At 47.3% G+C, this 10,831-nt stretch overlaps 1 protein-coding gene across 1 annotated transcript; it reads left to right on the plus strand.

Moving 5' to 3' along the window:
* Positions 1-717: 717 nt before the first annotated feature.
* Positions 718-10,569, plus strand: LOC128436411 (rho guanine nucleotide exchange factor 10-like protein; the record flags this gene model as incomplete). The annotated part of the gene is given in 5 exon segments (XM_053418159.1): positions 718-888; positions 4,151-4,296; positions 5,177-5,349; positions 8,472-8,587; positions 10,442-10,569. Coding segments are annotated over 5 exon segments (734 nt in total), but the record flags the coding sequence as incomplete, so codon positions are not given.
* Between the last annotated feature and the right edge of the window lie 262 nt (positions 10,570-10,831).

Below are 10,831 nucleotides of genomic sequence, written 5' to 3' on the forward strand. Positions count from 1 at the left end.
GAGGAAGTGGATGTATGAAATCATTACATTACCGGGGACTGGAGCTCAGGGCGTCGAGCTGCGTCTGAGATGCGTATCGAGACAACACGGGGACTCTCAGTGAGTCATAGATGCAGGATAAACATAGATATTAACACAAACATGGACCCGCCACGGCCTGTGGTTAGTGACGGTTTGATTTCAAATGTATTTTTCAGCCAACGCTGCAAATCAAGAAAGGCACACGAGTAATCCATGGACTGTGAATACAGATGGACGCATCTCTACTTGGATTTGGGTTTTTGCTATCTGGGGCTTCTCAAGTGATTTTGAACCGGAAGCGGCTCGGTGGTGATCATGGTGTGGATCTGAGATTTGACCCTATTTTTAATACATCAAGTTACTGATTAAATCCAAAAGTTATCAGAAAAATGGGATTATACGTTAACCATCTTTTGAGAAATATGAATTTTTGTGTACCCTGCAATGTAATACTGCAGCCAGTCACTAGGGGGCAATCAAGATGTTTCGGCCTCACTTTTGGGGAGCCCCTATGTTGTCCATGTTTGTTCACAGTCTTTAATCAAAACTTAAAGGGAGTATTAGAATTCATTTCGATAACAGGACTTGTTCGTATTCATCATATTTGAGGATACACACGTCTGTACGCAAGAATTGATTTTTCTTTTAAATTGTGCGGTGTCCTTACGTGAAACTTTCCTTGGTGACCTCTTCCAGGACATGCTGAAGAACACGCCGAAGGGCCACGTGGACCGCCTGCCCCTGCAGCTCGCCCTGACCGAGCTGGAGATGCTCGCCGAGAAGCTGAACGAACAGAAGCGAGTCGCCGACCAGATCACGGAAACCCAACAACTGGCCCGCAGCGTGAGCGACCGCCTGCTCAGCAAGGTGACTGTTAGCACACGCTCTCCACACGTCTAAATATGTGCAATCGAACACGTGCACATGACACGATCAAATCCGCTGTGAGCCCCCCCTTCAACTCCTCTGCCTTGTTATCACCGAGAGCCAAACACCTATGAGTTCAACCAGCGTGGAGCGATCGCTTATTTCACTTTCCCCCCACACATTAATCTGGGGAGGCATTTTTATATAGAGGAATTATCTCCCAGAAACGATGCCCATTATCGTCCCCACACAGTAGCACGCTGGGATGGCAGAGGTGTGGCCTCTCCATTACCTCACTGAGATTACAGTCCTGCCTCAAATCTGAACAAACGCTGCTCTGAATAAGACGAATTAGAGGGTAAATGAGACATTTAATTGGAAACTGTAAGAGAGCTATCTCTTTCACCCTGACTCTCTCTCTCTCTCTCTCTCTCTCTCTCTCTCTCTCTCTCTCTCTCTCTCTCTCTCTCTCTCTCTCTCTCTCGCCACTCTACCTCCCCTCTATTCCCCACTTGCACTCTCATGCCACCGCTCTCGCTCTCAAGTCGTGTGTGTGGACGTCTGTGTGGCTACTCCTTCTCTCTCTCCACATAAAACAACTCTCGCTCTCTTCCTCTTGTGCGGCTCCACTTCCTCTCCCTTCCTTCCCCTCTCTCTCTCTCTCTCTCTCTCTCTCTCGCCACTCTACCTCCCCTCTATTCCCCACTTGCACTCTCATGCCACTGCTCTCTTTCTCGAGTCGTGTGTGTGGACGTCCGTGTGGCTACTCCTTCCCTTTCTCCACTTAAAAACACTCTCTCTCTCTTCCTCTTGTGCGGCTCCACTTCTTCTTCATTCCTTCCCCTCTCTCTCTCTCTCTCTCTCTCTCTCTCTCTCTCTCTCTCTCTCTCTCTCTCTCTCCCGCTCTCTCTCTCCCTGCCTCTCACACCCTCCTCCCCCCCTCCCTCTTTTTATTTTTTACTTCCCTCTATCAACCCCTTGCTTTCCAGGACTCTGAGATGAGCTGATTCGGCCAATCTCCCACACTCCACACAGAATTCCATTTGCCGCGGTGACACTGCAGAATTCCAATAGGAAGCAGTCGACTCTATTGCCCCCATAACCGTCCAATGAAATATTCATTCTTTGTCTCAAAGTATCTAAGTCACCAGAATGGGACAGATAACAATGTGAGGGGGAATGGGTTTCACACACACACACACACACACACACACACACACACACACACACACACACACACACAGACACACACACACTTGCACAGATGCTTGCTGCAGTGCACCCTCTACCTATTGATGCCTGAAGACTTTTAAGGATGTATTCTTATAGCAGCCCGCCTCCTGAGGGAGCTGTGTGTTGTTTTTTTTGTTGCAGCCATCAAGTAGCAGCTCCAGTCAGACTAATGATTCATTCTGTGAGCCGTGTGAGCCGCAGCCAAAATCTGCCTCCGACTCCTTTCAGATAAGAAGTCACCGCCGCTCGGTGAAATGTGGTCCGAGGCGTTTACTGCACTGCAGGTGTTAGAATCCACGCAGCCCGGAGATTCATTATTCTCTTAAATTTCTTTGCCTTTTGAACAAAACACAAACATCAAAGTGTCAGGATGTGCGAACTCCTTCTTTGGACTTAACCCCCCCCCCCCCCCCCCCGCTCGCGGTGTAGTGGCTTCACTTAAATCCTAACGAGGCTCAGATCGGCAGCAGTGTGCATAAAAGTAAAAGTATTGATTCAGGCAGCCGTAAAAGACGCCGGATCAAAGTGATTAAAAAAAGCTTTCTGCTGCTATTTCCTGTTGCCAAACATATGGATGACTGGAAAGCTCAGCGCGTGCCAGCTCAACACTGACGCTCAAATTGCATCTGTTATACTCTCTCTCTCACTCTCTCTCTCTCTCTCTCTCTCTCTCTGTGTCTCTCTCTCTGTGTGTGTGTTGCACCGTTGGGGACGTTTAGCGTGTACATACACTCCTGTGATTATTTACTTAATGTCCCACATGTGTGTCATGCGTGTCATTCAGGCGCTTGTGTATGTGCATATATATATATACGTGTTGGCTCAGGGCTTCATCTAAACTCTAATGTGTTTAACATTAATAGCCTCATATGAATCCTTACAGTTTTACCATGTTTATATCACTTATGTAGTTTTATTAAAATATTAGTTATACATGTTTGATTCATTCTCCAACAGTTTGTTCATATGATAACGATTTGGTGAAACTGTTTATATGAATATCTTGGACCGTTATGTTCTTAGCAATGATCCTAACGTATATCACTTTCCACATGTCCTTATAGTTTAATAATTAATCAATATTCATTCATACTGAAATGTGATTCAAGGCTAAAACATGAGATGTGACTTTAGCAGGAAAAGAGTTTTTAAATAATCCTGCAAACGCTGAAAAAGCTGAATAGAACTAGTTTTGTGTTTGTGTGTCTGTGTGGTTACACTCTGGCCTGGTGTCTTTTTCACGTGATTTAATGAAGGTTGATAGACGCACTTGAGTTTCAAACTAAATATCAGCTGCAAACCTGGTGCAACAATTGATTAATACATTAAAATGCCCTCTGAGGAAAATCAAGCAAAAGTATTTAACCTTGTTTATATCTAAGAATATCGTGAGCGACTTAAGCAGTGAATGTGTATAAGTATTTAGACAAGTATTTTTACCTTGGAACTGCAGTGTACCAATTATACTCACAAAAAACACATTCAGACTCCTGTGTATTATAATACATTCTGATACACAAAGGCATCACAAGGGTTGTATAGACTCAAAGAAGAAACCACATGAAGTAATATCCTTCATCTTTGTTGTATGTTTTTGGTTTGAACATGTAATACTGAAATACTGTGTTGTGTGTGTGTGTGTGTATAGGTGTGCATGGGGGAGATTTATCTGAATGTAGTTGCCCAGTTGTGGTGAAAATCATTGTGTGTCCTTCATCACTACAGACGTGTTCAAGGCAAAGATAGAGAGCATATACAGTCTTTTCCTCTTTCCACTAAATAAGCAGGATGTACAGACTGCAGTTGTGTGTGTGTGCTGTAGTTGTGTGTGTGTGCTGCCCTTGTGTAAACGTATACACACATCTAAACGACCTTCAGCTGTATGAATGGGGCCGCTAATCCCCGATGAGACGTCTGCTCCTCCGGGTCCAACTCCAGCGTCCTCCAGGCTCTGAACCCGTCTGCACCGGGTCCTTTGTGCCGCTGTCTCCTCCCGCCTCTGATCTGATTGCTGTGTCCCCCTTTTTAGCAACTGAACGCGGAGCAGGGGTCGCTGGTCCTTTGTGAGACGCTCATTGAGACCGTGTACGGCGAGCGGGGACAAGTCCTGAAGTCAAAGGAGAGGAAGGTCTTCCTCTTTGATGATGTCCTCGTCTGTGCAAACATAAATGTCAAGTAAGTCCCTGTTGGAGAGCAGCTGCATGCCCTCGTTTGTCAAGAATACTAACGTGTCCATAATTACAGTTCTAAGCAGGAAGTTGTGTTTGAGTTTCTTAAGGGGGGGGGGAGTCTGCCAAGCTGCACATTTAGGTGGCACGGGGCTCTAATGTGATGCCCTGGGTCTCACGGAGATGATTTGGCAAACTGCACGGTAAAGAGAGACGGCTGCTAGGGGGGGGGGGGGGGGGGGGGGGGGGGGGGGCACTATCTGGAGTCGCAGGAGCTTTATCAGCTTTAAACAAATGCTAGAAGGCCTAACTACAACCACAGGAGTCCTCGATTACTGACATAAAACATTTTTTTTTAAGTTTCTTTCCAATTTATTTGCTATGACAGCGCCGTTGATCACATCTCTCTCTCTCTCTCTCTCTCTCTCTTCCCCCCCCCCCTCTCTCTCTCTTGAGAGAAGTAAACAGGAGAAGGGGATTTTGTTTATTTTGCAAAGCTCCTGTCAGAGATGTTGCTTGGAGCTCTCTTGTTCAGCCTTCAGAGTAATTATCGCTCCACGACTCGTTCAACTTGAGTGTCCCGAAGTTGACTTTGTCTGCCCTCCAGGATCTCGACAAGCCGATCACAATGTTGATTGTCTGCGTGATTACAGGAATACATGAATAGCAATGAACTCCTCCTCACAGCTAGGGGTACCATTTTTTTTTTGGGGGGTGTAGGAACATGGGTGATCATACAGATTCTAATTCCCGTTCCCCGGGTCGTCAGACGTTTCAAAAGCTGTGTCTTGGTTTCTGTTAGCAGGGGGCAGGGGGGGGGGTTCTGTCTCAGGTTGTTTTCCCCTCTCAACTCCCATCTTCTAATTTTCTTTTCTCACGTCCACCAGGGGGCCTCCAGATATCAGCAGCCTCGTCCCCGTGGGCCCCAAGTACACCATGAAGTGGAGCGCCCCTTTGCAACAGGTGCATGTCGTGGAGGCGGGGCAGGAGGCCTCTCAAGGCAAAGACACCTTCCTCCAGCAGGGCGGGGCCAAGCGGACGGGTGGAGCCTGCACCTCAGGTAATAACCAGGGGGGGCGGAGCCAGGGGTGGAGCCAAGAGGGGGCTGGTCCCTGAAGTGTCAGTATTCTCTACTAAACTAACCTGAAGCCATGACAAAGCTGAGATGTTCACCTGTTGATTCATATATATATATATATATTTGTGAACACAGGGGCGGATCCAGTGGTGGGTCCAGGGGGCCACATTCAAAGAAATATTTTTTTTTTTCTGAAGTACAAAATGTGCTTGAACAAGGAACAACTTTCAAAATATATCCAATAAAGAGGTCACAGTAAACAAGGAGTGACTTGAATATGCACCTCACTGAATCAGGCTCCTGGATGTTTGGCCCCTCCGTGTTGATTATGGCCCCCGATTTAGAAAAAAATACCCAAACCACCGAACCAGTCGTATCTCGCTCCTCTCCCACACGTGTCCTTCTCGAGGTTGATCTCATCACTCGCTCTGACTCCACGAGTCTCAGCACCTTCCTCTGACTCAGCGAGGCTAATCTCAGTGTCCCACGGAGGGCTGGAGATGCATCGGCGCCGCCTGTCACTCTGATGGAGGATGTGTGTGTGAGGAGGATAGTGATGACGGTCACTTGTTCCCATCTGCCTGGGGTGTTTTATCTTGGAGAGCGATAGGGGGGGGGGGGGGGGGGGGGGGGCAGCGAGCCCCCCTGCTGCATCATCCCCACAGTCTCATTTCACTCTCTGATAGACCACAAACACATCTAGAGTGGAGTCATCAATCTGCAGAGATTATTCCCTCCCCTTTTTTCCAGGCCCAATTAGAGAGCCGGTAGCAGTAGATGGGAATCGCTGGTGGAAACACTGGTCCCCCCCCCCCCCCCGCAGAGCTCCGGTGTATACAGAGCTTGACGAGATCCCTGATAAATGTGTCATGGGAATAGGGCGATACAAAACCTTATCAGGATGTTACGGTACAGGCTTTTTTTTTAAAGTTGCAGCGCCGCGACTTAAATATTAATGGTGCCTTCTTCAGAGCTTCCCCGTGTCATGCTCAGCAAAGCAGCTACTGTTCTGAGAGCTGCTTCGGATTCCGCCTGGATTCAGTTTCCTCTGTTTGTCAGGTGGAGCGCATCTCGTGTGCCGGGGATCTTCTGAGGTTAGCTCTCGATGCGCCTGGCTCTGCGTCTAATTCTGCAAATGTTTAAAACCCCCCCTTCAGGTTCCCATTCCAACTTTCTCTCTTCTTCGACAAGTTGCACCTTAATCACGTCTGTGTGCAAATCCGTGGAACCGTTCCCCAAATGCTCCTTCAGACAGGCCGCCCTGTCTATTTATAGTTCAGTCTCCCCCTGTGATGTCACTGTGCGGGGGGGGGTGTAGTCTAAGTCCTATGTCTTCTGCAGAACCTGGTGCTCTTCCTTCACGGGAGAAACCTCCAGGCCTGTTTGTTCCTCACTCTTCTCTGACCTGTGTGTCCGTCAGGCAGTCGCTCTCCCTCTGTGTGTTTCTACCAGCGCATGAGGACCTGCCAAAAGAACATGCTCCTTTTCCTCCTGTAAGCCGACTGCTCCTGTTGTTCACTCTCATGCTATCTCACCTTGTCCTGCCCCCCCGTTACACCTTCAGTACAGCAGCTTCTCTGTTCACCTGCAGCGGGGCTTTGGCGGTGGAACAGTGGAGGGTTTTGATTCAGGTGCTGAAGCTGCATTGTCTTTTAAATCCACCGACAAGCATCACTGGTGCAGCCGCTAAGATGGCTGACTTATTCCAGCGAGAGAGCAGGGATGGACCCCTCTGGGCTCGGACCCTTTTCCACGCCACGGAGCTCTACGTGCCTGGCGGCCGGCGTGGATATCCGTGTCTGAGTGTGAAAACCATATCCTGCCTCAGCAACGGGATTACCAGCTGGATTACAACTCAGCACATTCACCTCTCGGGCCGGAGCCAACACCGGGCCCCGGAGGAGTCCACGCATCTGAGCAGGGGGGGGGTTCAGGTTCTTCACAGGAAGTGCATTGTTCTCCCCGCTCACAGCACATACCCCACGTTATATTCAAATGTCTCACCTATTGATTTCCCTGCACAGATGACAGATGCCACTGGCTGCCCGTGTCAACAAAAAAAAAATCCCATTAAACCCCCCAATGTTACAATGGGAGCTTTTAGAATGAACAACCTCAGCCTCTCAGGGCTTCTCTCTCACTCCTGTTGTGCACGTGGATCGACAGAAGGTAGCCGGTCCCCCCCCCGGAGGAGGCAGCACGCCTCACTAAGCCCGCCTACTGGCCGGGCTCTTCCACTACTCTATTATGTGGCGGCGGCGGTGACAGGCCAGGACAGCGCTGGAGCAACATCTTGCAGTAGAATTTAATTAGGCGCTTCTCGCGGAACCTGCTGCCGGGTAGATGTGGGCCCGGGGGGTGGGGGGGGGGGGGGGGGGAGCTGGGACGGCGACAGAGCACGGCAGACAGGGGGAGACACTGCTATCGATCCACAGCAGCAGGAGAGAGAGAGAGACTTTGAAAGTAGCGGGGCCGCCAATCGATGCTGAATTCTGCCTCTAATGAGACACCTGCATTCCTCTGGGCCGGCGAAAGGGCATCATAGCTCCAGATAACAGTTTCTCCATCTACTTTCTTTTTTCTTTTTTCTTTATACTCATAACTTCACATCATCACATAATGACGATCGATCCATCCACACATCAAACCTCTTATTCTTACCACTGGAGTTTCAGTGGGATCTTGCCGTGTGACCTTCTTGTCTTTGTTTGATCGCTTCATGCTGTAACGACGCAGCAGTATATTTCTTTTTATTGGAATATGTATTATTACAATTAACTTTATTCTCTATGTACTTTTGAAGGTTGGAAACAAGCACCCACCTCACATCAGACGAGCGACTTCTGTTGATATAAGAAACAACTCAAGACTTATTTCTATGATCTTGATTTTAATTAGTTTGATCTGTTTTTATCACCATTGTCTTCATTTCTTTTTATACCTTCTGTTAGTTTTATTGCAAACGTGTTCTTATGGATCTTATTTCATGTCTTTGATTTTAATACTCAAGCAATTTCAGCTGCATTTAAAGTTTGAAAGTCGCTGTGTTAATAAAATGTATTATTATTATTATGTTGGTAATACCATTGCGTGTCATCTCCTAGGTAAAGTGATCCTGGGGCCTCCTCGGCTCTACCAGGAGCTGCAGGAGCTTCAACATGACCTTTCGGTGGTGGAGGAGGTCACGCTGCTGGTGGGCACGCTGCAGGGGACGTACCAGGTACAGTGTGCAGCCGACCGGCATTTGACAACATGTAAAATGAAATATTACAACCGACAATGACACCCTGATTATAATCAAGGCTGTGCAGATGTTCACAGAATGAAAGACAGAAGCAATGTATAGGAACACGAAGCAAATAAACCTGAGAGAGAATTTAACAAGAATTATCAGCCTCAGCTTTTGAAGCAAATAGAGTAATGAAATAAACCAAATGTTGGATAGCTTAAACATTTGGTTTTGATAGTAAATCATTGTCTTCTCCCTTTGTGTGAACATTTTTATAAAAACAATAAAGACAGCCGACTCGTTGAGATTCCCCCCCCAAACATGTCTGTAACAAACTGAGTGGGTCAGCGGGAAACTCGTCTGGGTCGAAATCTTCTTCATCTTCATCTTCATCTTTATCTTTATGACGATCTCTGCCATAGTCTGAAAAGAAAAAACAATAAAATACATTTCACATAATGCGCAGGGAAAAATGATGATATCAATATAAAACGCACACACTGCTCAAGCACACAAACGTCTTAGAGGTAAACACATATGTTGCATTATGCCTGAAAGGGTTAATGGTGCCCATGGATCTATTCTCCATGTTTAGCTCCTGCCCATCACACACCACATGTAATGTGAGATCTCAGGCATAGGGGGCCTCAGTCCAACTCACAGTTCATCACATTTAACACAACTCCACACAGGACAGCTTTGTTCTCTCAGGTTTAAAGCAACAACAAATAAAAGCTGCTCTCGCTCAAATTGGCGAAGTGTGTTTACTGACCGACCTTCAAACGAGCTGTTCTCTCCTCTACAAACTGATTTCAGCATCACAAATTATTCATAAGCCAGTTATCCCGAGATATTGACTGAAGATCTATGAAATATGGAGTGGATCCTGTTAACTGCAGCTTACCTCGCGATAGCCCCAAAGTCCTGGGGACACGCCGAAGAATCGCACACAGGCCACGGAAGATACAAAACTGAAATGTGCACAGTTCATTCAAACTGCTGGAGTCGGTGCAAAAACTTTAAGAGATCAAGTTTGGATGGTACAAAGATAACCGCTGGGAAATCTCTCTATCTGCACCATGGATTCCGGATGTTTAAAATGTGATCAAAGTGCAGCCTCGCTTGAATCATCAATTTCTGAAAGCATGGAGTCTGCCATCTATCTGCTCATCACCAGTGTCACTCTGGTACGAGTGAGATGTTCCCTCTGATACACTCCACAGACGAGTCCTTTGCTGTGTTGTAAAGGAAACCACACCCCCCCCCCCCCCCTCCTGCAGCAATCGAATGGGGACACGTCCCAGTAGCCCCCCGCCGCCAACACAGTAACAGAACCATCCGCTACACAACGCGGCCGGGGAGACACACACTCCAGCAATCACCAAAGAGCCTCTCAGGCTAATGGTGGCACCTTTGCCTTCCTCCACTTAATTAGCACAATGTCCTCAGGAGAAGTGATATCGGCCCGGCACTAAATGTCTGATTTTCACTTTCCGTCCCCGTTATAATATTGTCCACCGAACAAATAGACGGAATTCTTCTGCACAGCTCATTGACTTCGGAGAATTGATTTGATTCTGTTTGACTTGAGGGACCGGGTTCTGCTGGTAAATGGATGCCGGTGTTGAAGTGAATTCTGCTTTACGTTGGAGGGGATAAAAAAAAAAAACGCCACAACTATGTAGCCTCGAATAATGTACTGCAGTGTGTGTGTGTGTGGTTGTTTCTCAGTCCGCGTGTGAGTGTATCTACAGAGGAGCCCCGCGCTCAGTATGCATGTCATGTGCTTGTGTTTCTGCTCGGCGACCAGGATTTAACTGTGTGTGTGTTTTCTCCCCATCAAAGAACCTGAACACCACTGTGGCCCAGGACTGGTGCCTGGCTCTGCAGAGGCTCATTCGAATGAAAGAGGAGCAGATCCAGAGCGCCAACAAGTGTCGCCTGCGCCTGCAGGTGCCCGGCCGGCCAGACAAGTGAGTGGTAGCATCTCACACTCAGACACAAAGTAAGAGGTGAAATTGTGTTTGGCCAAAACACAAATGAGCAGAGAAGCAAAAACACAAAAAGTTAACAACTACAACACGAAAAAACATTTCCCTGTGCTCGTAACTTCCTTTAGAAACAAATCTGACTATTATTTTGAGCCCTTAAACTAAAATAGAGAAATAAAAACACTTATCTCTCATCGTTGTACAATCAGAATCCAAAACTGACTTTTAAGAAATGTTTTCAAAC

This window comes from Pleuronectes platessa, unplaced genomic scaffold (genome assembly GCF_947347685.1).
Source record: "Pleuronectes platessa unplaced genomic scaffold, fPlePla1.1 scaffold_385, whole genome shotgun sequence".
NCBI classification, from domain to species: domain Eukaryota; kingdom Metazoa; phylum Chordata; class Actinopteri; order Pleuronectiformes; family Pleuronectidae; genus Pleuronectes; species Pleuronectes platessa.